The sequence below is a fragment of the Columba livia genome, chromosome 18 (genome assembly GCF_036013475.1).
Source record: "Columba livia isolate bColLiv1 breed racing homer chromosome 18, bColLiv1.pat.W.v2, whole genome shotgun sequence".
In the NCBI taxonomy this organism is placed as follows: domain Eukaryota; kingdom Metazoa; phylum Chordata; class Aves; order Columbiformes; family Columbidae; genus Columba; species Columba livia.
Window position 1 is genome coordinate 13,500,570 of NC_088619.1, and position 27,683 is coordinate 13,528,252.

Sequence of the window (27,683 nt, forward strand, 5' to 3'; positions counted from 1 at the left end):
TGCCGAGCCCATCTCTGCCACCGGGTGCAGCACAGCGTGGCTGCGCAGCTCCGGTCCCTGCCCGCCCCCCGGTCCGTGCCCGCGCAGGCGGGTCCCACCACGGCGGCACCTGCGCAGCTGCCGCAGTGGCGAGCGGCCGCCCCGGCGCGGGCACAGCAGTGGCTGGGGAGCCCTTGGGGAATGCTCAGCACCCGTCTCCGAGCGGGGCTCTGACCTGGTGCTGTCGGTGCGGCGAGGGGATGCAGGCGGGAGCCGGGCCGGGCGCAGGAGCCGCCCTCGCTGCCAGCGCTCCCGCGGGATGTGCTGCCTGCGGAGGCTTTGCAGCTTGGAGGAGCTCGAGCGGCCTCCTCGGGTGCTGTGCTGGGGCTGCCCGGGCCGAGGCAGAGCGGGGTGGGCTGACGTGGCAGGGTGGCCGTGAGGCTTCTGGAGGAAACTCTGGGCATGTTTGTGGCGGCCGCGGGGTTGCCGGGAGGGGAGCAGCTCCAGGCCCGGCCGCCACCTGGGTGTGACTCGTGACCGTGGTGCGGCTGAGCGGGGCACGGCTGCCTGGCCCGGGGGAGCCACCGTGGGGCCACCAAGCTGCCTGTCTGTGGCTGGAGGTGGGTGGCAACGGGTGACAGTTGCTCATGAGCGGTTGATAACTCAGAGCTGGCACATGACACCTCCGCACCGTGCCGGCAGGACACCCACCGTGGGCAAGGTGTGGTGGCACATCGCGGGTGCCTGCTCGTTAGTGCGGGTGCTCTGCGCTCGGCTAATTGCTCGGACTTGTCCTCTGCATTCGGGGGCTCCTGGTGTGTGATTTTCTTAAAAAGGAGCAAATGTTAAAAATGGCGTCGTCAGCCCTGAGCTGACAGGCACAATCACCGAAGTGCGGCGTCGGCAGGAACCGGCCCCACGCGCTAAATGACTTGAAAGGAAATGGCCTGGATTGTGCTGAGGAGGCAGAGTGCGGTGGGGAGAAAGCAAGTGGAGCAAACAAAAAAACTTCATTAATTAAAGAAACTCGTTAATGAGGGACATTTAATCAGCTAAAGATGATCTCCACCCCCTGCCTGCTGCGGCAGCCGCTGTGCGGGGCTGGCGGCGCGGGCTGAGCCGTGCGCTGGGCAGGGGACGCTGCACAGGGGACCCGCGGGTCCCACAGCTCCGGGAGCTCCGTCCTGCACCCAGCTGAGCGGAGCTGCTCCCCGGGGCTCCGGCACCGCGGGCCCCTCGGTGCGGTGCTGTGCCAAGAAGCCGGGAGGCAGCGGGACCCCCGCCAGCCTGTGGGACGCAGCAGTGCGTGCCGCGCTGCCCGGAGCAGCTTCTCCCCTCGGCAGCGAAGGCCTCGGCTCCCTGTCCCAGCCTCTGCGCTGTCCCTGGGGCCGCGGTGTTTTGGCACAGGGCTGTGCTGCAGCCCTGCTGGTGTCCCACCGGGCAGCACGGGTGACAGGGTGCTGCTCGCACCCCCTGTGCCATGTTTGGTACTGCCAGCTTTGCTCCATGCTCAGTCTTGGGCACCACGCTAATCTTCTGTCTCATTTACTAAATCAGGGCCATGGGCCATTAGTAATCAGAATTTCTTGTAATGTAAGTGCAGGAAGCTGCCCCACAAAGCGCCGCACAGAAGCATCCCCCGTGTGAATTGTGTGAGCAGGGATACCTGTCACAGCCCTGTCCCTGGCACCCGTGGGATGGCACTGTGCCACGGGCTCCCCGCATGGCCGCGCACCCCGAACATGGAGCGCCCCAGGCTGGGAGCACCGGGTGCAGGCTGGTGCTGTCTGGCTGCCTCCCTTGGGGTGCAGAGGTGGGTCCCCAGGACCCCATGGGAACTCAGTGCAGGAAGGGACCCGGGGAAGGGGCAGCCGTGGGGCCGGGGCTCCTGTAGCTCTCCCGGGGGGAGCAGAGGGGCCCCAGGGCTGCCCGGGATGGGGCTTTCGCACAGCGCAGCCTGGAGCAGCGGGCAGGGGAGGAGGCAGGCAGCGCAGGCAGCATGGGCTGCGGAGCCGAGCAGCGGCTCTTCCCCTTGACATCAGTGAGCATCGCGCAGCCAAAGCTGTCGCTGTCCCCCTCCCGCGGGGCCCTGGTCTCCGTGTGGGGACGGCCGGGCAGCGCTTGCAGCTGTAGATCTGCGCCTCTGCAGCACCAGCGACAGCGAAACAGGGGAACCTAATGGTCCCTGAATGAAATAATACTCGGGCTGACAAGCACTGCGACAGCCCTAATTAATAACAGATATGAACACGGCTGTCGGGACGCGCTGGGGAGGAGCCAGCGGGGCCCAAGACCTGGGCAGGTGGGGATGGTCCCTGCCCTGGCACCCATCTGCGTCCCCCTGCCCACTGGCTCTTCCTGCCTGGGCACCAGTGCCCGTCCCCACAGTGACGGTGGCTGATCCTGCCTGGGGTGACAGCAAGGACGAGTGTCCAGCGCAGAGCGCTGCCGGCTGCTCCTGCTGCCAGCTCTGGGCACGCGGGAGGGAGCGTCGGGCACTGGGGGGGTGGCGCTGTGACTGTTTGGTGTCCGCCTGCTCCCGGCACAGGCAGCGGAGCCAGGCTGAGCGCAGGGTGGGCCCCTCCAGCCGACGAGGGGGGTTTGCGCCCACGGGATGCGGAAGCGCTGCCCGTCTGCCCAGCGCAGGGGCAGTGCCGGGGGACCCGCCGTCCTGCAGCACCGGCAGCCGCGCTGGCAGGTGCACTGGCTGGCGCGTCCCCGGCCAGCTGAGTCAGCACGGGCAGGCGCTGGCGAGGCTGCCTGTGACTTGCAGATCTGGAGTGGGATTATTCACGCTGGGTTCGCATGTGGTCCCTGCTGTGCCGCCGGTGCAGGCTCTGCTGCCTCCCTCGCAGGTGCGACGGCCTTGCCGGCTGGGGACACTGGCTGGCAGCGCGGCTCCCCCAGCCCCCCCGCCAGCCCCCGCACCATAAATCGACCGCACACACAATTAAGGAGCTTGTCTCCACGGGCTGAGCCACAGATGTATTTCATGGGCGAGAGGCTGCCGCGGCGGGTTGTAAAGCATCCGAGGGGCTGCGGCGCTGCCGGCGGGGGCTGCTGCCGGGCACCGCGGCGGGTGGGAGTCTGTGCGGCGGGTGGGTGTCTGCAGCACACGCGTGTGCAAGGGGGCAGAGTCTGTGGGTGCACAGGGCTGTGTGGATGGATGGTGGGTGGGTGGGTGTGCAGGACAGACTGACACCCTGTGCCCCCCAGCAGCAGGCAGCCCTCAGCCCCAGCGCAGGTGCAGCTCACCTCATTTGACCAGGGCGGCCAGGCCAGCTGCGTTAGAGCAAAGGGCCTAATCAAATATTTAGCAGTTAATTGATCCCTATCTGGTGTTTGCCAAGGAGCCATCACCATCCCTTCTCTCCCCGCTGCCTCCCCAGCCTCGCTGCCACCGCTGTGCCGTGCAGCCCTCCAGAGCGATGCTGCCCTGGTTTCCCTCCCCGAGGAGAGGGCGATGTGCTGGCTCCCCAAGTTAAGCCGTGCGCGGGGCTCTGTCAGGAGAGGATGGGGGCTCAGCTGCAGGTGGTGTGAGCCGGGAGCTGCCGTGGCACAGAGGCGGCGCAGGGTTTGGTGGGGGGACACCAAAAGCTGGGGAGTGCCGGTGCTGGGGGCCCTGGGGCTGGTTGTGGGGACCAGGACCCCGCCTCGGGGCAGGTCTCACCCTGGGGGTGGCGGTGGGTGAGGGGGCTGGTGCCGCTGTCTCGGCAGGGTAACCAGGACGCCACGGCTCCGCCGGACGCGATGGCTCAGCCCTACCCCCCGGCCCAGTACCCCCCGCCCCCCCAGAACGGGATCCCCGCAGAGTTCGCGCCGCCGCACCCCCACCCCACGCAGGACTACTCGGGGCAAAGCACAGTGGCGGAACACGCCATGAGCCTCTACACACCAGCACAGAGCCACGCCGAGCAGCCGGGCACCGACGCCAGCACACAGTCCATCGCAGGGACGCAGACGGTACCGTAAGACGGCAGCACCGGGGACGGGCAGCAGTGCCGTTTGGCCGCGATGCCACGGAGTGCCGGGCTGGGGGCTGCGGCCACCGGCTCTCCCCTCAGAGCCCCCTCACCATTTCTAATCCCTTGTCATCTACCTGCTTGGCTGCCAGCCCACCACATCGCTCCGTTCTGGTTGTAACACAGCACCGGGAAACGTGCTGAGCTCAGCACGGCAGCAGCCACCCCGTGTGTGGGCTCTGGCAGCCTGTGTGCTGCTGTCACCGTCTCCGGGCACCATGTCACCGCGCTGAGCAGGGTTGCAGAGGCCAATGCGAGGCCACCCAGTGCTGGCTGGCTCTCTGCAGTGGGTCACCCCTGTCCCTGGGGTGTGCTCTGTGCCCCGCCACGCTCAGCCCCCAGTTCCTGGCACCACACTGGGGTGGGTGATGCCCCAACCCCATGGGTGGGTTCCCCAGGCTGGGGGTTCCCCACCTCCCCACAGGCGGAGATCCCCTCCCGCACCCCCCCAGCTCACCGGTCTGTGCGGGGCGGTGCAGGTAGCGCCAAGACCCCCCCCTGCGCCCCTCCCTTAGTGGGGAGGGGGACAGTCCCTGTGCCCGGGCCCCGCCGGGGGACACGGGGCTGGCACGGTGGGGGCTGATGGCCGGCGGTGCTTCCTGCAGCAGACAGACGAGGCGGCACAGACAGAGAGCCAGCAGCTACACTCCTCAGACACCACAGACAAGCAGCAGCCCAAGAGGTTACATGTCTCCAACATCCCCTTCCGATTCCGGGACCCCGACCTGCGGCAAATGTTCGGGGTGAGTCCGGCACTGCCCCCCCACCCACGTTCCCTGCTCTCAGCTCAGCGCTGCCCTGTGACACCGCGGGGACCCCAGTACCATCCCGTCCCCAGGGCCTGTCCTGCCCAGCCCTGGGGTGCCCGGGCACCTCCGCGCCACGGCCGGCTGGGAGCCAGGGTTTGCAGGATCTGCACCCTCATTAACAGCTGGGCTGTTGGACCAAGGCCCATGCATGGAGGGGAAGTGACACAGAGCCCTTGTGTCCCCCCTTGTCCCCTTCCCTGCCCTCATTAGGATTCAGAGCGGTGCAGACTGGTGAGATTTTGGGTTGATGCTCCTCAAGTGCTGGAGGAGCAGGTGCCCTGGGCGAGATGGGGCTCTCCCCTGCCTGCGCTGAGGGGCCCCACGCTGGTCCCCAGGGCAGCCCTGGGCGTGGGACGGGGGCTCTGTGCATGCTCACTCTGCTGCTCTTTCTGCTTGCAGCAATTTGGGAAGATCCTGGACGTGGAGATCATTTTCAATGAGCGGGGCTCCAAGGTGGGTGCTGCCCGTGGCTGGCACTGTTACCGCGAGCTCCGGGGAGGGGGCCGGGGGAGCCGGGACGCCTGGGGGCTCCTCTGCCTGCGCTCCCCTCCTCTCTTGCCCCGCAGGACCCGGGCACAGGGTGGACCTATGTCGGGGCATCCCTGTCCCGCTGCCCTGTGCTGGCCAGGGGGCACGAGGGCCCCTGTGCCCCAAGCACCGGAGGGAGGGGAGGGGAGGGGAGGGGAGGGGAGGGCTCACTCTGCCCGTGCCTGCCCAGGCAGCTCGTGTCCCTCTGTGTGTCCTTGTCTCTGCTGTATCTTCCCTGCTTTCTGTGCCCCTCTCCCAGACTCTTCTCCCAGCTCACGGGGACGCTGGGGCCTCAGCCGGGACCCCTGGAGCCAGCAGGGGCCCCAGCCTGGGCTCTCTGTCTCTGCACTGCGGCAGCCTCATCTCCTGCGCCAGCTCTCCTGATTCACCCCCTCTCTCTCTCTGTCCCCGCACCCTCTCTCTGTCTCTCTCTGTCTTTTTCTTTCTCCTTTTCTCCTCTGCTCACAGGGTTTTGGGTTTGTAACTTTTGAAACTAGCACAGATGCCGACCGGGCACGGGAGAAGCTGAATGGCACCATCGTAGAGGGCCGGAAGATTGAGGTGCTCAGATAAGTGTGCTAGTGCCATGGCTGCGTGCGTGCGTCCGCCCTGCCCGGGGTTGTGGCAGAGCCGGGGCCAGGGACACTGGCAGCCCCAGGTTCTGCCCGGTCCCACGTGCCCCGGGGAGCCGTGCCCAGCGCGTGCATGTGTCCGTGAGCGCGCACGGGAGCATGTGTGCACGGGGAGGCCGTCACCGGGCACGAGGAGCATCCAGCTCCAAAGAACCTCCCGTGTGCGGGCAGGGCTGGGGCACCAGCCTGGGCTCTGGCTGCGTTTGGCCGGTTCCAGAGGGGTCTGGCAGACCCCGCTGCCCGCAGCCCCCTCCCTGCCCTCCACAGAAAGGAGAGGAGAGGAGAGGAGAGGAGAGGGGCTCTGCTCGCGGCTCCGCGGGCCGTGCCCCGGCCCCTGGCCCGGGAGGGCAGGCTGTGCGCAGGGCTCCGCGCCCACTGTGCTGCCCAGCCCCAGGCTTTGTTCCCCAGCCAGGCAGAGGGCCGGCTCTGCACCTTGCTGGCGGTGGGGAGCAGGGCAGCGTGCAGCCCCGGCAATGCCCTGTGGACAAGCCCTGCCTGTTGGAGAACGTTGGCCCAGCACCGCAGGCAGGAGCTCTTAGGTGGTGCGGGACTGTCCTGGGCTCCTGCCTCCAGCGCGTTCTCCCTGCGGGCAGGGTCAGGAGGGGGACGGGGCAGCCAGGCCTGTGGCAGCATGCGGGGGCTGAGGCAGAGCGCGGCACCATGGCGGTCACAACATCAGCCACCAGCCTGGCCAGCGCTGGTTGCTGGAGCTGGGCAGGAGCTGCGGGCCTGGGCAGGGCTGGTCCCGGCAGGGGTCTGCAGGCAGAGACTCCTCCCGTGTCCCCCGCATGCCGGTGTCCTTCACTCCAGCACCCGAAGCAGCAGCGACGCGCCGAGCGTGGCCAAGTGGGCCGTGGAGCGCGGCCCTCGCAGCCCCGGCGTCCGCAGGCACTGAGCCCCGTCCTCTCTCTCCGCAGGTGAACAACGCCACGGCCCGCGTCATGACGAACAAGAAGGCTGCCAACCCCTACACCAACGGTGAGGGCGGCGGGCAGGCGCTCACAGGGGGTTGCACTAAGTGGCGTTTAAAGGCCCTTCCAACCAAACCAGTCCATGATTGTGTGATCCCCGGGCACCCACGCCCCTCGCTGCCAGGCTGCTGCCGAGCTGCAGCAAACACCTTGGGCAGCCATGAGAGCGGCTGCTCCCTTCCCAGTGCGGGGGTGCAGCCCCCCTGGGCACCCCGGCCCTGTGGCCGCCTGGGGACGGAGCTGTGGCTCCTCGGGGCGCAGCTGGGGGGGCAGCGCTGCACCGAGAGGCCCCGGCCTGACCAGCTCTCCCTGCCCGCAGGCTGGAAGCTGAACCCGGTGGTGGGAGCAGTCTATGGCCCAGAGTTCTACGCAGGTAACGTCTGAGTTGGCGCTGGTCCTGCCGTGGGTGCCCCCAGCCGTCAGCTCCGCGCCGTGTCCAACCGCGAGCAGCCCCGGCCCCTCTCCTGTGCCCCTGTGTGTGCAGACCCCAGCCCCGGTGTCCCCGCAGGGCTGTGTCCCTGCAGGCCAGGGGACACAAGGCGCGTCTGGGCTGCAGGGTCTCAGCCGTGCGCTGTGGGGAGCTGCTGCCCATGTTTGTCCCCTCCCTCCTGCAGTAACAGGGTTCCCGTACCCCGCCACGGGGACAGCCGTGGCCTACCGAGGGGCGCACTTACGGGGACGAGGACGTGCTGTCTACAACACCTTCCGGGCCGCACCGCCGCCGCCGCCCATCCCCGCCTATGGCGCGTGAGTACCAGGCGGCAGGGGCACCGCCTGCCACGGGGGGTTTGTTTGCCGCCACGTGTCTCCCATTTTGCTGCCATCAGCCTTGCCTTGCCAGGCTCTTGTGCTGCGGGAAGGAGCTGCAGCTCCCCTGGCTGGCCTTGGGGCTGTGAACCCCTCGGGCTGCTGCCCCCCTGGGAGACCCACCCGCTGGCAGCCTCCTGTGCCCCAAGGCAGGGACGGTCATTCCAGCCGTGTGGGTTGGTTGAATAGAAACACCCTCTCCCGGCACGCCGGCCGCACTGGTGTCAGGCATGGCCCTGGCGACCTGTGACTCCCAGCAGCAATCGTGCCCCAGCATCCTCCAGCCCCGTGACACCCCCTGCCCTTGGCCGTGCCCCCGCCCGTCCCCACATCCCTGCCCTCCCTGCCAGGAGTCCCAGCCCCGGCCCTGCCCTCGGCTGCCTGGGCAGCCACCCCTCGCCCCTCGGCTGCTCCCCCAGCTTGCCGGCTTCACCCCAACCCCTCTTGGCCAGTGACGCGGGCAGGCGCTGACGCCTCCGCCTTGTTTGCAGGGTCGTGTACCAGGACGGGTTCTACGGGGCCGAGATCTACGTAAGTGCCGTGCCTGGGTCGGGGACCCTGTGCTGGGGCAGGGGGCGAGTGGGCAGCAGGAGCCCCAGCACAGCGCGGGCGGGAGCGCGGCCCCTGAGCAAGCGGGTGACACCGTGCGGGTCCTGCGCCGCCGGACACCCCCTCGCGGCGCCAGCGCCGGGTGGGATTTACAGCCCCGAGCGCCGGTGCACTGTCTTACACCAGCATTTAACCTCCATATTTAAGAAGCCAGTGGCGATATTTCAGGCGGGCGGCTGAAGGATTTATCTAACGTGACACCTCATTAAAGCGATCAGGGAGGTGACATTCTCTCCTCTGGAAATTTAATTTTTTAAGGTTAATGTTTGTGAAAGCCTCTGGGGAATGGTAATGAGGCTGGTGTGTGCCTGGTGGCACAGGCACCGGCTCCCCACAGGGTTTCACCGCTGCTCATGGCAGTGCCTGGGGCGTGCCCAGCTGCCCCAGCCCCCCCCAGCCCCCTGCGACAGGTGCTGCCCCCCATGCTGACGCCATCTCTCCCTCTGCTGCAGGGGGGCTATGCTGCCTACAGATACGCGCAGCCGGCGGCAGCAGCGGCAGCGTACAGCGACAGGTAAGCACCCCGTGCCACCAGCATCGCTGGGGGGTATAACCCATGTCACCCCTGACCCCCCAGTCCCATACGTTGCAGCCTCTGTGCCCTGTGGGACGAGGACAGAGCCAGGTGCAACCAGGGTGTCCTGCAAACCGTGGTCGCAGCGCTGCCCTTGGGCTTGTGCTGGCAGGGCCTGGCACTGGGCAGGGAGAACCAGGGGGTGCAGCAGGTGGGGGGGCTGCTGAGGGGAGATGGGACCCCGACCCCTGTTGCTAACACCCGTCATTTGTTTACTCCCAGTTACGGCAGAGTGTATGCAGCGGCAGACCCGTACCACCACACGATCGGCCCCGCCGCCACGTACAGCATCGGCACCATGGTAAGAGCAGCCCCGCGGCCGTTCTTTGCGTCCTGGTACCAGCTGCAGCCAGCCCAGGGAGTGGGGCCCGGCACAGCAGCACCAGGAGCCCGTGGGGTGCCAGGGGGGTGAGGGGCATCGGGCAGCCCCATGCGCGGGGGCTGTGGGAGGGCAGCGGGGGCAGTAGCAGCACAGCCCCTGCCTGGCTCTGTCTGCGGGCAGGCGAGAGAGGAGCCCCCCGTGTTCCCACCCCACACACCCCGTCACACCCGGTCAGCCCTCCCTGCACTGGCCACTGCTGGGGGGCGCAGCTGCCCCCGTGCCGCCCACCTGGGCAGCACCCCAGGGCCCTGCCCGGGGACCGGGACCCCCTGTCCCCTCCCCGGTGCGGGGCCGTGTCCCCAGCCCAGCCGTGGCCACGCGCAGGGAGCACACGTGGGCAGCCCCCACTCCACGGCTCTCAGCTAGCTTCACTGCCAGCATCAAAGATGAAAAATCCCGCTCTTGGGCAGGATCCCAAAGCCAGCTTGGTTTTTTTCTTCCTTTTTTTGACACCCCTGGCTGGGGCTGGGCTGCCAAGAGCCCCCGGCACCCATGGTCCCAGGCGGCCTCTGTCCCACGGGGATGGGCAGGGCAGGTCCCAGCCCAGCGCTGCAGTGGGGACGGGGACGGGCTCCTCTGCGGCCACCGCAGGCGGGACAAGGTCTGGACACGGTCCCGGGGCAGCCAGCGCTGTGCTAAGGGCACTGGGGCCCAGGGCACCCCGCAGCCCCCAGCCCATTCCGGGCCCCAGGGCAGCACCCACAGCCCCAGGCACCTGCAGCCCTGCCCACCCATCGCACCCCAAGGACAGAAGCGATTTGGTGTCATTTTAAAGAAAGAAAAAAAAGTAAAAAAGGGAAGAACTGGGCTTTGCCTGTCTCTCGAATACTGATTGGCTTTTTTTCATCTTTGATGTTGCAGGCTAGTCTATACCGAGGAGGGTACAGCCGCTTCACTCCCTACTAGCAAGACAGACCCAGCCCCTCCCTCCACTAACACTGGCTGCCCAGTAGCACCAAACCCAGCCAGGCAGCCAGAGCCGAGGCCGAGCTCTGCAGGAACCGTGGGCGCTGCCCAGGCTGGGCTGGGCTGGGCTGGGCTGGGCTGGGCTGGGCTGGGCTGGGCTGAGCTGGGCTGGGCTCCACACAGCCCCACAGCCCCCGCCCGTAGGGTTTCCTCGAGCCGCTCCGTCCCGCCGCCCACGTCTCCCGCACCATCCGCCTGCCCCGCACGTCCCTGCGCCTCGGTGCTGCCGAGAGCCGCGGGGCCCGGGGAGCGGCGCTGACCCTCGGCCCCAGCAGCGCCCGCTCCTGGAGCCGGGGGCCCCAGGCAGCCTCCCCCGGCCCGAGCCCCAGTGGGCGCTGCCCTGGCTGGGGGTCAGAGGGCTCGTCCCCCGTGAGGCAGGAGGGGCTGCTCTGCCCACAGGCACCCCCGGAGCAGCCCCTCTGCCCCCCCGTAGCAGAGACAGGAGCTGGCGGGGGCTACTGCGTGCTCCTCGGAGCCAGAAGCTGTGGGGCAGGGGGCTGGCAGTGCGGGCGGGGGGCACGGTGTGGGGCTCAGGGGGCAGGGCTGGTGCCCACGTCCCTTCCAACCAGCAGCTCGGCCAGGCTGCCCCTGTGCTGCTCCAGCAAAACACCCGCCTCTCTGTTTCTGTTGTAGTGAAACCGCGACCGTTTCCTTCTGGGACCAGGAAGGGCAAAAAAATCCACACACACAAAAAAAATAAAACATAAAAAAATCTAAAGCAAAGCAACAAAAAAAAAAAAAAAAAGCAAAGCGGCAACAGGCAAGTGAAAGCCCCACACTGTCCACACGCACCGAGCGAGTCCCGGAGGAGCGCCGTGGCCAGCACCGACCGGCCGGACTGGCCCCTCCGGCCCCGGCCCCGCGCAGGGAGGGAGAGCCGGAGGCAGAGCCGAGCACGGGGGGTACGGAGGGGCCTCCGCCCGCCCAGGCGCCGGGCCTGGGCACCACGTCTTCCTTTCCGCCCCAGCGCGACGCCCTGGGGGTGCCGGCGGAGCGGAGCGGCACGCCGCCCCTTCCCCGGCGCTGGGGACTGGGCGCCAGGGCGGGAACCCGGCCTCGTGTTCCCCGAGCTCCAGCGTTTGCCGGTCATCAGTGTGTCGAGTGTGCGAGGCCTCGGCTCCCGCGCGGAGCTGAGGTGGCGGCGCAGCTGCTTTGCTGAGGCGCTGGGTGTTGCAGGGGGACGAGCCTCTGCCTTTTAAAGGGAATTTTTGTTAAGAGGAGCTTGCAAGACGCTTGTGATCCCTTTCCCCTCCCTCCCCTCCATCCCCTGACGCATCCGGGGCTCCCACCCTGCAGGGAGCATCCCTGACACTGCTTGTGGCCCCCACGCCGGGACGGGGCCTGGCCCGCTGCCCCGCTCCACGACGCGCTGATGGCCGCCCGTCCCTGCCCGAGACAGCGGGACCCCGCCAGCCCGCAGCGTGGGGTCTCAGCCGTGGCATCACCCAGGACTGGGGGCTGGCGTCGCCTGCAGGGCCCAGCCCAAGCCCCGGGGTCGGTCTGCAGCAGCCGGTGCGCCGGGTCTGGTGCCCATTGGCACAGAGCACTGCGAAGCCCCCCCCAGGGCGCAGCCCCGTCCCGCAGGGTGGCCCTGCCCTCAGCCCCCCACCCTGCGTGGCTCTGCCACTCCTTGAACCTCACTTTATAGTCTGCAGACGCCCCCGATGCTCCAGCAATGAGCTCCCCCTTTTCTATTCCCAGTGTACATAGCCCTGGCCACCCCCAGCCCTGCGCCCCCCCTGTACAGAGCTCCTTCCATCGCTGTACTGGCTTCTTCCTTACAGCAAACCCCCGTGCCGGCTGCCGGCGCGCAGGCTGGTGCTGGCCCATCCTGTATGCTTCAAAGGTGTGACCATTCTAATAAACAGTATTATTATTATTATTATTATTATTATTATTATTATTACAAGGATTATTATTATTATTATTGAAATTATTAATAAAGACTTCTTTCTTCAACCAGGGCGACTCAGGTTTTGACTGGCGCGGGGGCACGGGGCCGTGGCTGGCACAGGTCTGGCTGTCCTGGCACAGCGCTGGCAGGGGGCTGCGAGGGGAGCCCAGCGGGGCTCTGGCCTTGCCACGGCAAGGCAGCGGGGTGCCGGCATGGCGAGCCCTCCCCTGGCTGCACGGGGCCCTCCATTTTTCAAACCGTCAGATAATTCATTTCAGAGCAAGTCCCCCACCAGAGGAGCAGGAGCTTAACTGCTGACATATTAATTTTCCTGACCGGGAGCCAGCATTGTCTGTGGGCCCGGGGCCGGCGCTCGGGGGGAGCCGGGGCTGGGCGACCCTGCTGCGCGGTGCGCTCGCCTGCCTCCCCGCCTGCTAATTGCTTGCTCACCAGACTGTGAGAAAATAATTGCTGCTATAAATTTTCTGTCCTTCTCCGTGTAAGGTGTCCCGGGGAGGCCAGCGGGGCAGCTGCAGCCCTGGGGAGGGCAGTGTCGGGGGAGCACTCCGCGGCGGCCTCAGCGGGGGCCACACGGGGCTGGGGGGGGCTCAGGGCAGGCGGCCCCAGCCGGGCTGCAGGCAGCGAGTGCAGTCAGTGCAGGGTGCAGCAGCGGGACTGGGGTCCCCGAGCGGCCCCCCGCACGGTCCCGGCCGGCACCCAGCGGCCCCCGGCGAGCGCTGAGCCCAGCGCCGGGGTTGGACATGAGGGACCCGCCGAGCCCGGAACGCGAACTGCAGCCCCCGGCCCCGCGCCCCCGCCCGCCGGCGCGGAACAGACACGGACGCGGCGCTGCAGCGCGATCGCTTTAATGCGGCTCAGCTGGGGCCGCCCGGGGCGGAGTACACCAGCACCAGCCGCCCCCAGCGCTCCGGGTCCGCGGGCAGCTCGTCGCGCAGCAGCGGCTCCACCAGCAGCTCCAGGCGGCAGGACTGGCCGGGCGGCGGGCGCGGCACCGGCAGCCCCACGGCGCGGAACCGGCACCGGTGCGCCAGCCCCAGCGGCCGCGGGGCGCTCTGGCCGCGGGGGCAGCGGCCGCCCAGGCTGAACACGCGGAAGCCGCCGGCGCGGCCGGGGGGGAAGGTCCAGCGCAGCGTGAGGCTGAGCGAGAGCTGCTCGGGCCCGGGGCCCTCCTGCCACCAGAGCTGCGAGGCCGCCAGGCTCTGCACCTGCGGCGGGGCGGCCGCCGCGCTGGCCGCGTCCAGCACCTGCGGGGAAGTGCGGGATGGTCGGAGCGGGGCCAGGGGCAGCGGGCAAACACCGGCACGGCCGGCACGGCCGGCAGCGCTGGGCACTCACCCGGACCTCCCCGAGGAGGCAGGTGAAGGGCAGCTCCTGCGGGCCCGGCTGCTGGCGGGACACGAGCAGGGACAGGTCTCGCAGGCTGCAGTCCTGCAGCTCCAGCTCGTAGCACCTGAGAGCGAAGGGGCAGAGTGGGCAGAGGGCCCCGAGTGCCCACACCTGTCCACGCTCACGGGGTGCCGGCAGGGCACTCACCGGCTGGTCCAGCCGTGGGAACCGCGGTCACAGGCAGCAAGCAGCTTGGCGAGGCTGGGTGGTGGTGCCGGGAGGAACCGAGGATGGTGCCGAGCGTTGGGCTCTGCCAGAGGGAGCAGGGTCAGGGGGACAAGGGGCTGAGCTGGTCACACCCCCACAGTGGATGCTCACTGCAGGGACCAAGGAGGGGACAGAGTCCTCACCAGGCAGGGAGGTGACATTGCCCTCGTAGCAGGTACCCGAGTTCGAGGTGGTGAGCTCCAGCGAAACTGCGAACCCATCAGGGTGTGACCCCTCCAACTTGTAGAGCAGGGTCAAGAAGACCTTGGGGGGTGCTGGCATCTGCAAAGAGAAAAGGCTGATGACCCCAAATCCACCCAGAGAGAGACAGAGAGAGAGAGAGGAGAGAAAGACAAGATGCATTGGGTTAGGTCTGCTGGACAGTGCGGGCAGAGCCCTGCGGCACACTCACCGCAGGGCCCTGGGGTCACACAGCTCTGCCCAGGCCATGTGGGCCATGCCGTGCTGGCACGGTGCCAGCCCAGCACTGAGGAGGTGGCGAGAGGGCTTCACCCTCCGACTCACCGGATGGCCACGCGCTCCTCGCCGGCGGGGATGGTCCCCTGCACCCTCAGGGAGCTGCCCCCGCTCCAGGCGTCCTGCAGGCAGCAACTGGTGCTCAGCTTGCCCTCGCACTCCGGGTAGAGAGGCTGGATCTCCTGCGCGCTCAGGTCATACCAGGGACCGGCCTCTTCCTCCTGTAGGATGGGGTGAGCTGGGCCGGGTGGGGAGCCGGGAGCAGGGACCCCCTGCCCAGCCCACCCGGGGTCAAGCCGTCTCCCCATGCTCACCTTCCCGGCCAGGAACCTGCTGGTGCCCATGCCCAGGCTGAAGGAGGTGGCGAGCGGCAGCGTACAGATGCTGTGCGTGGGCAGGTACTCGGCCAGCGAGGCCCAGAACCTGGAGGAAGAGGTGTGTGTCCGAGCAGAGACCCCTGTGCAGCCGCTGCCCTGGCACTGGGGCCAGCCTGGTCCCAGTGGGCAGCCATGGTCTCCTGGCAGTGCCGTCCCACCGCCCAGCAGCCACCCCAGCCCGCGGTGCTCCCAGGCCCGGCCCCCGCCATGGCCCCCGGCCTGCCACGCTGCGCTCACTTGTTCTCGTTGTGCAGGAAGTTTTCCTCCCCCAGGTGCTCGTAGACCCAGCCGGGAGCGAAGATGGCTGCAGAGAGGCCGTGCTGGCGGATCAGGCGCAGGGACTGCGGAGACAAGCCGTGAGCAGCACAGGCTGGGCCAGGCCAGGTGGTCACCTTTCACCTGCCCTCTCCCCCCACCCCAAGTCCCACTGGCCCTGTCGTGGGGCAGGACAACACTGTGCAGATGTGCTGCCGCACCTCCCTCTCCAGAGACTGCAGCACCAGGGTCCCCCGGCTCCCCCTCCATGCATGGCTGGCAGCCCAGTGGCTCTGGGTTCCCCCCTGCTCGCCACTGCACCCCGGGTTTGCAGCCCAGCCCCGCGCAGCCGTCAGTGGGAGCCCAGAGCAATGCGGGAGGCCCAGCATCCTGGCCTGGCCCCAGCTCACCCACCTTGTTAGTGTCAAAGCCACCACCGATCACATCCCCGCGGGCAAAGACATCGACGCCAACATAGACATCAGTGGTGCGTGGCCCGGCCAGCGCACGCGTGCGCTCCAGGTGTTCCTCCTTCCAGTTGTAGTTGGTGAACAGCCCGTCACAGGCATCAAAAAACACCCTGGGAGACGAGGGCCAGGGTGGCAGGGTGGACGCTGCGGCTGTCCCCGCAGACCAGCCCACCGAGGGCTGTGCAGGCCGTACCCTGACCACCCCCAGTGCTGGGTTTGGGGTGGGCTCATGGCCCCCACCTGGGCAGCTGGGGCCGGTTTTGCCTGGGTGAGGTGGCAGGGCCCAGCTCACCTGTTCTCCTCGTTCAGCTCGTTCTGCCATTTCAGCGTGCCGCTCTGCAGGATGCTGTCATACCAGATCACCAGCCCGCCGGGCACAGTGCCGTGCACCTGCGCTGTCAGGTGCCGCAGGAAGGGGGGCAGGTTCCTCACCGCCGCCGCCTGGCAGGGGACAGTGGGGACAGGTGGGCACAGGGTGGGCGAGGAGCAGTGCGAGGGCAGGGAGGTGAGCAGGGCAGGGCACCACAGCAGCTCACGCTCAGTGTGTTCTCCAGGTTGACCAGCCAGCCGTCGAAGCCGTAGTGCTGCGCGATGCGGGCCAGCTGCTCGCCCACGGCGCGGAACGCCTCCTCCCCGCCCGCCAGGAACGCCTCGCACAGCCGCTCCCCGTCCGTCCACTCCGTGATGAACGTGCCTGGGGACGTGGCGAGGGCAGAGTCAGCAACGCACCCCAGCAAACCCGCCACATGCCTGGGGCTCCCCAGGCCCAGCCCTGCCGCGGCCCTGCCCTCACCCAGCACGGGAACGCCGTTCCTGTGTGCCGCGTTGGTCCAGCACACGGGCGGGATGGTGACGGTGTGGTGACTGAAGTAGACGAAGATGTCGATGTACCGCCAGTGGTAGAAGACGTAGGGGTTGCGTGTGGCTGAGCCCTGGATGAACCTGCAGCGGCAGAGGGAAGAGCGTTGGGCAATGCGGGAAGGACGCCCGCAGACGGGCTGGGCAGGAGCCTGACTCACGCCCTGGGAGCTGGCAGAGCGGTGGCGCTGAGCCGCCCCCGCGGACCCCAGCAAGGGCTGGCCTGAGCCAGGTCACTGTTCTGCAGCCGAGAGCCAAACCCCTCCCGCCCTGCCCGCCCGTGGGCAAACCGGCAGGAATCTAATGAAGCGGAAGCAGCGGCCTGGGGTTTGAGGTGTTGAGCTGTGCTGTCACTTCACCCAGCACGCACCTGTCCTCCAGGTACCCGCCGCGCATGTCATGGCACACCAGCGTCCGGGGCCTCTTGCTGTGGAGCGGGGGCTGGCGCTTCGCCAGCGGCACAGCGGAGACGTTGAATTCGTCATTGCCGTCGGGCTGCCAGGACAGCAGCTCCTCCAGGCTGGACAAGAAGAAGCTGATGGGCTCTGTCGTCTTGGTGTCGAAGTACCTCGCTGAGACAGGTGTGGAGATGTGGGATAGGGTCACCGGGGAGCGCTGCCCGTGCGGCTCAGCACCAGCACTGACACCAGCCCGGGGGGACCCAGGGGCGCAGCGAGCGCCCTCCCCGCGGTGCCTCACCTGGCAGGGGCTGCGGGCGGGTGCTGACGGTGTCGTGCAGGACGGTGGTTCCCCGGGGCTCTGTCGCCGGCTGGAAGCTGCCCGGGGAGGGCGGTGAGGGCCGGGCAACCCGGAGCCGTCGCGGCACCCGCCGCCGGGCCGGGCCAGCACCGCGGCCAGCGCCCGATCCCACCCAGCACGATCCCGGCCCCGATCCCATCCCGATGCTGGCTCCGACCCCGATCCCATCCCGTTGCTGTTTCTGATCCCGATGCCGACCCCGATCACATCCCGATCCCGGCTCCGACCCCGATCCCATCCCTATCCTGATCCCGGTTCCGATCCAGAACCTATCCTGATCCCGAGCCCGAGCCCAGCTCCGATCCCGATCCCATCCCGATCCTGATCCCGATCCCGGCTGCGATCCCGATCCCATCCCGTTCCCGATCCTGATCCCGGCTCCGGCCCCGATCCTGATCCCGATCCTAATCCCATCCCGGTCCGGATCCCGATGCCGGGCCCGGCCCGGCCCCGCGCCCACCTCCGCCGCCGCCGCCCGGCCCGCTCCGCCTCCGCCGGCTCCTCCGCCCCGGCCTCGTCCCTCTTCCCGCGCCGCCCGGGCCCGTCCCGCGCCTCCGCCATGGCGCTGCCGCTGCCCGCACTGACGGCGGCGCCGGCCCCGGCCCGGCCCCGCTCTCCCGGGGGCGCGGCCCGCGGGGCTCCGCCCGCCCGGCCCCGCTCCGCCCCGCCCCCAGCGCCCGGCCCGCCCCGTGTCCGCCACGGGACGTGTCCCGGGGTGCACCGGGTGTCCCGGGATGGGGCGTGTGCGGGGGTGGGCTGTGTGTCCCAGAACAGGCCCCGCTGTGCAGGGCAGCTCCTCCACCGATGCTGCGGTGTCCCCGGGGCCAGCCCCATGGGGACAGCCGCGCCGGTGCCCTGGGGGTGCTACCAGTCCTAGATGGCCTGACCAATCCCATTTGGACCCCCACCCACCTGTCGGGCTCCACTTAAGCTCAGCCCTGAGCTCTGCCTCCATTCCCTGCTGTGCTGATGCTGCTCTCCAGCTGCCGCTCTGCCCTGGGCCCGCCCATCCTGACCCACCGGCTTCCCAGCTCAGCCTCAGAGCTGCTCATCACCATGGAGCTGCCAGATGATCCGACTCTTGGTAAACCCGGCCACCATCCCAGCCTGCCCTCCCCGCAGGCCGATGAGTCTGGTACCGCGCTCAGCTTCCAGCTCCCTGGCCCTTGGGGAGCAGTTGGGCCTTGCAGAGCCTGGCTCAGGTGTCTCTGAGGTTGGTCTGTCCTTCCCTTCCCACCAGCAGCTCAGCAGCGCTGTGCCAGCTCCTGGCTCTCAGGGACCCCTGGACCGTGGGAGCAGGAACCTGCCCCGAGCTGCCTGGAGCTGCCGCACACGCAAAGCAAGGGGACACACTGAAAATGTGAGCAGGAGAATACTGTGGGGTGTTTAATGTGGTCACAAGCTGCACAGAGAGAGCAGGGGACAGCACGCTGTCCCGGGCCCTGCTCCGCCATCGCATCTACAGAAACACAAAGCCTGGCCAGCAGATATAACTGAAGGGGAAGCAGCTGAGGCCAAAGGCCCCGCACACAAGGCTGCAGTGGGGAGCCAGCCCCCCCGGCAGCGCTGGCACGAAGCTGTGGCAGCATCGGCACCAAGCTGCGGCTGCAGCGGGTGGGACGGGGATGGGGACATGCAGTAGGGAACTGATGCAACCCACTCCCCCGTGGAAGCGCTTGGGGGGGTGTCACCCAGAGGGCACCCACACCGCACTGCAATGCTGCGCTGTTGGGAGCTAGCTCTGCAGGAGGAGGAGAGGCCCTGGGGGGTTTCACTGGCTTTCCTGCTGAGTGTCCTTTGCCCTTCTCCAGGAGAAGGAGCTGGCAGAGCACAGCACAGTGCGAGCGGGGCAAGGGCGGAACGTGGTGCACGTGTCTGTGCTGCCTCGCATCGGGGCACTGGCGGCCAAACCCGTTCAGCTGGTGCCAGTGCGCATCCAGTGCCACCAGTGCCTGAGCCCCAGCAAACCTGGCTCTGGAGCCGGCGCGGGGGGATGAGCTCCCTGCCCGCCCCAGGCAAGCGGCTGCCCCCCAGGTCACAAATGCAGCAGAGGCTGGAATTGGCTCCAACTGCTCCAGGTGCATCTGGTCCACCTTGCGGAGCGGGGGATGGTCTGTTCACACACTTATGCAGGTGCTGGGGGGTGGCACATAGAAGGGCTAACAGCATAACGGCGGATGGCGTGACCGGGTGAGAGGGCAGCAGGGGCTCCAGAACCCCCGTCCCAGGGAGGGGGAGCAGGCGCTCAGGGGTCCCCGCTGTACTTGATGAGGTGGCCGCTGAAGGTGATGTAAGTGTCGTACTCATCGCTGAAGACGGCGTTCTCGCGCTCGCCCTTGTAGAGCCGCACCCAGACCTCGTCCTGCTCCCGCAGCTCCAGCATGACGCTCTGGCTCTGCATGATGCTGCGGTCGCTCACCTGGGCGTAGAGGATCACCACCTCCGAGCCGTTGCGCATGATGTGCAGGTATGTCTCCTTCTGGTTCCAGGTGTGCACGTTGAGGCTGAAGTAGTAGATCCCAGGGACGTAGCAGTAAAACTTGCCCGTGAACATGTTGAAGTGGTTGTAGAGGTTGACAAACTCCGTGTCGAAGATGAGGGTCTGGTAGTAGTCGTTGCTGTGCAGGGGTTTCTTGCGGCCCACCGAGAAGGCAGCGTAGTGGCTCTTGCAGCTCTCCCCCGGGGCGCCCACGCTGCCCTTCTGTCCCTTGGGCCCCGCGTGTCCCCTGCTGCCGGCCACCCCCGTCTTGCCGAATTTGCCCTGCATGCCTCGCTCACCACGGTCCCCCTTCTCGCCTGGACGAAGCAGGAGGGACAGTTGTGCTGTTAGAGGCGGGTGCCGTCTCTAAACACAGCGCCCTGGCAGCCCTTTACCTGACAGAAGTGGCGCGGCGCGGGGTCCTGCTGTCCTCACCTTTCAGGATGGTCATGTTGATCTGCGGCAGGGGCTGGTACGGGGGGTAGAAGCGCTGGGCGGGCGGCTCGCAGCAGCGGACGCAGCGGGGCTGGGGGGGCAGCCCCTCCTGGGCACCGCCGGCCGTCTGCTCCCGCGGGGCCCTGGGAGGGCAGAGAGCAAAGAGCAACAGGGAGCTACGGGTGGGGGCCGGGGCCCTTGGCAGTGCCAGGGCTGCCCTGTCCCCTGCTGTGACTTGCCCCAGTCCCAGGGCCCCCTCACCTGGCATCGTGGTGCGGGGACGGTGCCTCCCCGGGGTCTGTCCGCAAACGTGGGTCAGGGTTGGGCTGGGTCCCCGCCGGGGAGGGCAGCAGCAGGCAGGACAGCAGCAGGACACCGGGTGCCCAGAGCCCCTCCATGCTGCAGCGGTGCCCTGTGAGATGCCAGGGACAGCTGAGGAGGATGGCAAGACCTGGCAGTGCCAGGAGCTGCTGGGACACCCTGCCACACCAGCCTGGCTGTCCCTGGACGGGACATGGTGCACCGTGCAGCCCCAGGCAGGGCACAGCTGCGCTTCCAGCCCCAAAGGCTGCCCTTGCAACAGCCCTTCCCCAGCACAGCCCACAGCACAGGCACATGCATCTGTTCTAGCTGCACGGATCATCTGCACCTAAACAGCTGTCTCTAGCTGGGCAGTGTGCCTTGGTGACACAGGGAGACCCACGTTTGGGGCAGCGCTGGAGCTGTGGGCTCACCAGCAAGGGGGGAACCGGGGCCGTGCAGCCCACGGAGCGCTGGCACGAGGGGGAGAGGGGAGCGCCCGGGGAGCCGAGGAGCAGCTCTGGCCACGTCCTGGGCCGAGCGCTGCTGCTCAGCCCAAGAGCCGCAGCGCGGGGTGTCAGCACCCAGAAAAATTACAGGCAGCTCCAGAAGCATGAGGTGAATGTCAGGGTGCAGCCCTGCCTGCTGTGGGGGACGGGAATGCAGGCTGGCCGCCCCAGCTGGGAGCCATAGGGTGGAACCTTCCTGGGAGAAACATCCTGTGTGGGGCCAGAGCTAATATTTGCAGTAGCTGGTGGCCCCACGGCCCAGCCCCGGGCAGCTCTGCTGCCCTTCCCTGCTTTATCACAGCTCTGCCTGCTCAGGGTGTGGGGCCGGACACAGCACCTCACCCTGCAGCCCCAAAGGTGCCAGGGCACGGCCCCAAAGGTCAGGACGTGGCGCCAGGACAGCCATGGCCGGACACGTGTGGCACTGTCCGGCGCTCGGCATCCCGCGGCAGCAGGGCCACGGCGGCGCTGGGGCACGAGCAGATGGGCACAGGGTCCCGCTCCCTGCAGTGCTGGGACGGGGAGGCTGCTGCCCGGGATCCCTTGCTGGTCAGCACAGATGGGTACAGCTTTTGCCCTCCCCACGCTGTCCAGCCATGGCCCAAAGGACAAAGGGCCCCGTGCAGCCCTGTGCCCTGGGTCGGGCCACCAGTGAGGGCCCCAGCGGGGATGGACCAGGGGGAGTTTGGGGTGGAATCCTGCTGCCTTGGTGAACAGCTGCTCTCTGAGCTGTGGCTCTGGGCAGCTGTCCCCGTTGTCCCCGAGCGCGGGGTCTGGCGGGGTCCCGGACCCAGCACGTGGTGGGTTGTGCTCCACAGTGGTGTGGGGTGTTGAGGCCGGGAGGGACGCCTGGCTGTGAGTCACGCTCACGGGGCGGCAAGGGGCGGAGGAATGGGGGAAGGCTCCAAAGGGCTCTGTGCTGCTCGCACCCTCTGCACAGGGCCTGTGCCCTCACCTGGTTGCCGGGTGCCCATGGCCCCCGCTGTGAGCAGGTGCCACCCAGGGGAGCCTCAGCTCTGGCTCTTCACCCTGCTTGGCCTCCAGCTGTGCCAGCCACACGGCGCTGCCCGTGCCACGCAGCCCACCTGGGATTTGGGAAGCCTGTGGCTCTCCCTCAGCTCTGGGCCTGTCAAAGCAGACGTTCCCCTGGGACCTGCAGCAGGCTCAGCCCTGGGGAAAACGCAGCTTTGCAGGGAACTGCTCTGCAGGGGGAAGAAATCCTTCAGCAGGAAATTCCCAGCGAGAAGGGCGGTGTGCTTCCAGGCTGTCAGGTGCTGGAAATGGAGGCGAGCGCGTCCCCCCCGGGCGCGCGGGGCGGGAGGTGCCTGTGTGCACGGGCACACGCAGTCCTGCCGAAGGGACGCTGCTTTTCCTGCCAGGGCTGGATGCTCTCCAGGAGCAGTCTGGAGAGTTAAATTCAGTGGCTGAAAAAGCTTTGAGGCTGCAAGTCAAAACATCCTGAACTACATTCCAGGCAGTGATAAAGAGCAGGATGGAACAAGAGCAAACCCCGGGGGAGGCACGAGGGGGCTCGGAGCAGCGGGTTGTTGTGGAGGCTGCAGGACCTGCACACCCGCCTCACCCTCCCTGCTCGGGGTGGTGGACACAGCCGTCCCTGAGCCGCAGCAGCTGGAGCCGGGATGCCTCTGGTGCCCGGGGATGTGCCGGTGGAACCGCTGCCCCCACCGTTTGGTGCAGCAGCTGGGGCGGTCGCTGTTTGCACCCCAGGGCTGTGCAGACCCAGCGGACAGCAGGGTACGATCCGCGCAGGGCAGCTGCGGTCAGGGACCGGACTGGAGGTCACTGCCCTCCGGCTCCTGCAGCACCCAGCAGCGCCAGCGAGTTGCGCTGGGGACCCCTGCGGCCACCACGTCCCCTGCAGACACGCCTGGGGGTGGCCTAGCCCTGGGGCTGACACAGGGACCGGCTTTTTGGGCACAGGGCGCTGGGGGAGCTGTGGTGGAGCTGTGCAGGCTCCAGCACCAGCCCTCTCCCAGCCTCTGTCTTCCCAGGGCGGCTGCGGGTGGGGCTGTGCCCTCAGAGGACCGTGGGGTCACACCAATGCCACAGTGCCCGTCGCCAATGGCACCGCAGATGGGTACGTGACAAGGTGCAGCTCTGGGACGCTGGTCCCCAGGCCCGCAGGGGCCCCCGAACCTGCCCCCCACCTACCTCTGGGGCAGGACCGCTCCCGCCCGGCGCTGCCTGTCCTGCTCTAGCGCATCCCCCGGTGCCGCCCGCCACCCCCGGGCCGCGGCCGATCCGCTGCGTCCCGCTCCGCAGCCCCTTCGCCGCCTCGGCCCGGGCGGAAATGCACTTTCTGGAAAGCGAAGGAGGCAGCGGAGGAGCGGGACGAGGCGCAGCCCTCCCCCCGCCAGATGTGAGCCCAGCGGCGCGGGCGGCCGCCGTTAACCATGTGTGCTCCCGGCGCCGCCACCGGGCCCGCAGCCGCCCCGGCGCTGGCCGCGGGCAGCGGGCGGGAACAGCGTGACCTGGCTGGGCGTGGGGGGCCGGGACCCCGGCGGCTGCAGCTGCGCTGCGGGCCAGGACCGTGCCCCGCGCCGGGAGCGCCCCCGGCCGCTCCCCAGCCCCGGGGGCACCGGCGCCAGCTCAGCCCCGCGGGGACGGGCCGCCTGCAGCCAGACACGGACACATGTCCCGCGGTGCGGAGCGGGATCTGTCCCCGCACCCACGGGGTGGAGGCTCCACGGGGCGCGTCTGGGCCGGCGCCGGCGTGACTGGCGGCACCGCGGGCGGGAGCCCGCCCGTACAGGGGGCTGTACCGGGGCTGTGCCCGCCGGGCAGGCGGGCCGGGCCCACCGCGGGCAGGGCCGCAGAAGACACGACCCCGCAGGGCCGGCTCGGTCCCGCAGCGCGGCCCGCCGTCGCTGGGCTCCAGCCCGTGCGCGGTGCGGTCAGCTCCGGCCGGGCGGTTCCCGGTCGGGGCGCGGGGCGGGCCCGGGGCGGACTGCGGCCCCCAGCGGCCCCCGCGGCGCGGCGGGCGGGGCGGCAGGGGCGGGGCGCGCGGGGGCCGCTGGGAGCTGTGGCTCCCGCCTGGCCGCGGTGGTTTGGCCGCTGCCGGCCGCCGTGGCGGCGCGCGGGGGGTGCTGGGAGCTGTAGGCGGCGGCCGCGGCTGCGCGGGAGGCGGGCGGAGCTCGGGCGGCGCCGCGGTGAGCGGGACTCGGGGCTCGGGGCGGCGGGCGGGGGGCGCCCTGGGCCGGGCGGGCCTGCGGAACGTGTGTCCCTGATGGGCTGGCGCGGGAGCACCGCGGGCCCCGAGCAGCCGGCGGGGGCCTCGGTCCCTGGGAGCCGTGCACCGCCCTCCCGGCAGTTCGCTCGGGGAAGGGGCTCGGGGGTCCCCGAGGACGCGCCCGGAGGAGCTGGGGGGTCCCCGGGTTCATGCCCGGGGGTCCCGGTGGCCGTTCCCGGGGGCCGAGTGTCCCGGGGCCGCGCTCGGGGCAGGTGCGGGGTCCCCGCGGCGGGGCCGTTGCACCGAGCGGGTCCCCGGGGCCGTGCCGAGGGCGATGCTCTGCGACCGGCAGGACGGCGGCGAGCGAGCTCCCTCCCTCCCTCCCTCCGTCTCTCCCCGCTGCAGCGGGGCCCCGGGACGAGCAGCCGCCCCCCCGGCTCTCCCCGCCGCCCGCCCGGGGCTCGGCCCCCCACGCTCAATGCCGCCTCTGTTCCCCGCTCGGGCGGCTGAAAGGCACATTGAGGGCGGCGGCGAGCGCGGCCCGTGCCCAGCGCCAGCCCCGGGCCCACCGCGGCCGCTGACGGGCCCGCCGGGGCCAGCCCTGGGTGGCAGCCGGGGACCCCTACCCTGCCCGGGCTGCACCGCGGCCTGAGGGCCGGTGGCACCGGGACAGCTCCCAGTCCCGGGTGCTGCTTGCTCCCCGCACAGCCGGGAGCGCCCGTCTGCAGGAGCCAGGGGAGCTGCCGCGTCCCTTGTGCTGCCCAGAGGGAGGTGGCAGGAGAGGCTCTGCGGGCACCTTGGCCCCGCGGGTGGGCACAGCCTGGCGGGGGGGCTGGAGGTCCCCACGGGCGAGTTCTGCCCTGGGTGGGTGCTGGGACACGGGCAGGCCTGGCGGGGTGGGGGCTGCTGCGACTTCAGGGCTGGGCAGGTCGAGGTGTTTGTCCCTTGGACCTGGGTGCCTGCGCTTCCTGCTCAGGCGCTGGCATCCTGCTTGGGTGGAGCTGCCACGTGTCTCCCGGTGTCCCCGTGGGGCACACTCATGGCTCAGCGCTGGGGCCAGTTCCTGGGGGCCACGGGAGCTGGGCCGGACCAACCCGCTGCTCAGAGGCAGCAAGGGTCGTTCTCGATGTCAGAGGGGAACCCCCTTCCTCCTGAGGTGTGTGGGGATGCGGCTCAGCAGGACACCCCAAAACAGGTGTGGGGGCTCGCCCCGGGCTGGGCTGCTGCAGAGCCTGGGGCAGGCAGAGGTGCTGAGCAGGTCGTGCGTGCAGCCGCCAGGCGAGGGCTAGCTCTGGCTGGGAATACAGAGCGGGAGTGAGAAGGGGCTGCGAATGGCTCCAGCAGCAAAGCAGCCGCTGTGCTGTGCTGGCTCTTCCCTGCGCGAGGCGGCAGCACCTTCTTCTGCTGCAGGACAGGGCACGGGGCCCCTCAGCTCTCCCCTGTGCCCGTCCCCAAGCTCAGCACAGTGCCAGGCTCCAGATCTCTGACCTGCTTCCTCCCGCTTCCCTCCAGGTTCTCCTCGCCCCAGTCTGATGCCCGTCCCGCCCTGCCATGAGTCTATGAGCCCTCTCCGGATCAGCGTGGGTGGTCTGCCTGTCCTCGCGTCCATGACCAAGGGTGCTGACCCCCGCTTCCGACTGCGCTGGAAGGCCATCGTGCTGTCATCAGCCTGCGTGGGGTTTGTGCTGCTGCTCTTCTGCCTGCACCGCTCCTCCCCGCCACGGCACAGCCCGCCCTATCCTCGCCACTGGCAGCTCGGCCTGCAGGCGGGGGACCGCTACAATGACACCTACCCGCTGTCCCCACCCCAGAGGAACCCTGAGGGGGTACGCTACCGCATCGGGGTCATTGCGGACCTGGACACGCAGTCCCGGGGCACTGAGGAGCACACCTGGTTCAGTTACCTGAAGAAGGGCTACCTGGTGCTGTCGGACAGTGGGGACAGCGTGACAGTGGAGTGGGACAAAGATGAGAGCGTGCTGCAGTCCCACCTGGCTGAGAAGGGCAGGGGCATGGAGCTCTCCGACCTGGTCGTCTTCAATGGGAAGCTGTACGCGGTGGATGACCGGACAGGGGTGGTCTACCAGATTGAGGACAACAAGGTGGTGCCCTGGGTGATCCTGCCGGACGGGGACGGCACAGTGGGGAAAGGTGAGCTTCTCTATCCTGCCCTACAGACGCAGAGCAGTGCGGCCCTTGGCTCTTCGTGGCTCTCTGGGGTGGGGTGCATCCTTTCAGTGATCCCATAAGCCTGGCCGGGACGGGGACAGGTCCTGCCGGGGACCAGCTGGCTGCCTGGGGAGGGCTGTGCCAGCGCTGGGCCGGCTGGTGTGGTGTTCGGAGGAGGGGCTGGTCCGATGTCCGTGTGCTGGCCGAGCCGCGGCTCGTGCCGTCTCTCTGCTGCAGGCTTCAAGGCGGAGTGGCTGGCGGTGAAGGACGAGCACCTCTACGTGGGGGGACTGGGCAAGGAGTGGACCACGACAACGGGGGAGGTGGTGAACGAGAACCCCGAGTGGGTGAAGGTCATTGGCTACAAGGGTGACGTGGGCCATGAGAACTGGGTGGCGAACTACAACGCGCTGCGGGCTGCGGCGGGGATCCGACCCCCAGGTACTGAGCCAGGCTCCCTCCCGCCCCCCGTGTCCCACACCCTCTACGGCTCCAGGGCCAAGGACTCCCTCCCCATAGATGTGGGAGCTGCTGTGAGATTTAAATGATGCTGGAGGCCAGAGAGCTCCCCAGAGAGCTCCCCTTGAACTGGTGGAGAGGCCAGATCCCACCTTGGCCAGACCCCAGTCCGTTCCACGAGCAGCCGGGGGCGGCTCAGCCAGCGCTGTGTCTGACAGCCAGGCCCCAGCAGTGGGCGCTGTGCCGGGAGCCCCTGCCCGGCTCCTGGAGGGGTTGTGGGGGCTGAGGCACAGGCAGCGGGGCGGGAGGAGGCAGAAACGTTCACAGTGGTTGCCCATGCGGGGCTGCGGTGTCTTCTGGAGCGGGGAAGGGTCCCTGCAGCCTGGCGGGTGCCCGTTTGCCCTGTGCCGTCAGCCGCCACTCCCTGCCACAGGTTACCTCATCCACGAGTCGGCCGCCTGGAGCGACACCCTGCAGCGCTGGTTCTTCCTGCCGCGCCGCGCCAGCCACGAGCGCTACAGCGAGCAGGCGGACGAGCGGCGAGGGACCAACCTGCTGCTCAGCTCCACCCAGGACTTTGGGGCCGTGACAGTGGGACGCGTGGGCGAAGTGGTCCCCACCCACGGCTTCTCCTCCTTCAAGTTCATCCCAGACACAGACGACCAGATCATCGTGGCACTGAAATCAGAAGAGGACAACGGCAAGATTGCCAGCTACATCATGGCCTTCACGCTGGATGGGCGCTTCCTCCTGCCTGAGACCAGGATCGGGAGTGTGAAATACGAGGGCATTGAGTTTATTTGACCGACTTTGGCACTGGACCAGGAGGGTGAGGGAGGCCAAGGGCGCTGGGCCGGGCTGGGGACGCCAGGCAGCGCTCCTGCTCTGTACTTGGCGCCGCAGGTAAAGCGTTGGCTCTGCTGCAGCAGGTGTGGTGCGAGTGCTTCGGCAGTGGCACCTGGTGGCAGGGGACTGTCACCACAGGGTGCTGCGTGCTGGTTTTCGGGGGACAGACAGCCAAGTTCCTGTGCGCCGGTTCCCTGGCTGGGCCCCATTAGCAGCCGTTAGCGCCCAGCCCCTAATTGCAACAGAAACCGCCTGTGGTGAGTCGGTGGCTCTGGTGACATCCAGGCCCCCGGTTTGCAGGCAAGGAGGGCCC

At 68.7% G+C, this 27,683-nt stretch overlaps 4 protein-coding genes across 26 annotated transcripts in view; 2 read left to right on the forward strand and 2 right to left on the reverse strand.

Annotated features, from left to right (window-relative positions):
* The window catches only part of RBFOX3 (RNA binding fox-1 homolog 3), a 130,828-nt gene extending 118,590 nt beyond the window's left edge, over positions 1-12,238 (forward strand). For 14 of the 21 annotated variants that reach the window (XM_065034229.1, XM_065034241.1, XM_065034228.1 and 11 more), the window contains 11 exons: positions 3,697-3,942; positions 4,607-4,744; positions 5,210-5,263; positions 5,807-5,899; positions 6,888-6,948; positions 7,261-7,314; positions 7,556-7,688; positions 8,240-8,279; positions 8,810-8,871; positions 9,154-9,232; positions 10,175-10,786. In XM_065034229.1, the coding sequence (XP_064890301.1) occupies positions 3,697-3,942; positions 4,607-4,744; positions 5,210-5,263; positions 5,807-5,899; positions 6,888-6,948; positions 7,261-7,314; positions 7,556-7,688; positions 8,240-8,279; positions 8,810-8,871; positions 9,154-9,232; positions 10,175-10,219 (1,005 nt within the window). In that variant the 3' untranslated portion in view covers positions 10,220-10,786. Of the gene's footprint in view, positions 1-3,696; positions 3,943-4,606; positions 4,745-5,209; positions 5,264-5,806; positions 5,900-6,887; positions 6,949-7,260; positions 7,315-7,555; positions 7,689-8,239; positions 8,280-8,809; positions 8,872-9,153; positions 9,233-10,174; positions 10,789-10,912 lie in introns of those variants that run through there. The other 7 variants (XM_065034248.1, XM_065034246.1, XM_065034249.1 and 4 more) reach the window with 5 other exon arrangements.
* Positions 12,239-13,023: 785 nt separating this feature from the next.
* Positions 13,024-17,601, reverse strand: ENGASE (endo-beta-N-acetylglucosaminidase). Its single transcript, XM_065034194.1, has 14 exons — positions 17,444-17,601; positions 16,924-17,000; positions 16,595-16,796; positions 16,160-16,308; positions 15,903-16,060; positions 15,659-15,807; positions 15,311-15,476; positions 14,879-14,982; positions 14,579-14,687; positions 14,313-14,485; positions 13,931-14,085; positions 13,728-13,830; positions 13,530-13,644; positions 13,024-13,438 (listed from the first exon to the last, which is right to left on the reverse strand). The coding sequence occupies exons 1-14, from the start codon at positions 17,542-17,544 to the stop codon at positions 13,049-13,051; spliced, it is 2,151 nt and encodes a 716-aa protein (XP_064890266.1). The 5' UTR covers positions 17,545-17,601; the 3' UTR covers positions 13,024-13,048.
* A 743-nt stretch (positions 17,602-18,344) lies between these two features.
* Positions 18,345-23,099, reverse strand: C1QTNF1 (C1q and TNF related 1). Its single transcript, XM_065034291.1, has 4 exons — positions 22,879-23,099; positions 20,159-20,309; positions 19,898-20,040; positions 18,345-19,779 (listed from the first exon to the last, which is right to left on the reverse strand). The coding sequence occupies exons 2-4, from the start codon at positions 20,293-20,295 to the stop codon at positions 19,229-19,231; spliced, it is 831 nt and encodes a 276-aa protein (XP_064890363.1). The 5' UTR covers positions 20,296-20,309; positions 22,879-23,099; the 3' UTR covers positions 18,345-19,228.
* On the forward strand, positions 19,323-27,449 carry CANT1 (calcium activated nucleotidase 1). 3 transcript variants are annotated; one of them, XM_065034218.1, is made up of 4 exons: positions 19,323-19,450; positions 25,409-26,047; positions 26,303-26,506; positions 26,958-27,449. In XM_065034218.1, the coding sequence occupies exons 2-4, from the start codon at positions 25,429-25,431 to the stop codon at positions 27,326-27,328; spliced, it is 1,194 nt and encodes a 397-aa protein (XP_064890290.1). In that variant the 5' UTR covers positions 19,323-19,450; positions 25,409-25,428; the 3' UTR covers positions 27,329-27,449. The 3 variants fall into 3 exon arrangements, with proteins under 3 accessions (XP_064890290.1, XP_064890289.1, XP_064890288.1); XM_065034217.1 differs by lacking the exon at positions 19,323-19,450 and adding an exon at positions 22,774-22,804; XM_065034216.1 differs by lacking the exon at positions 19,323-19,450 and adding an exon at positions 23,207-23,876.
* The last annotated feature ends 234 nt before the right edge of the window (positions 27,450-27,683 follow it).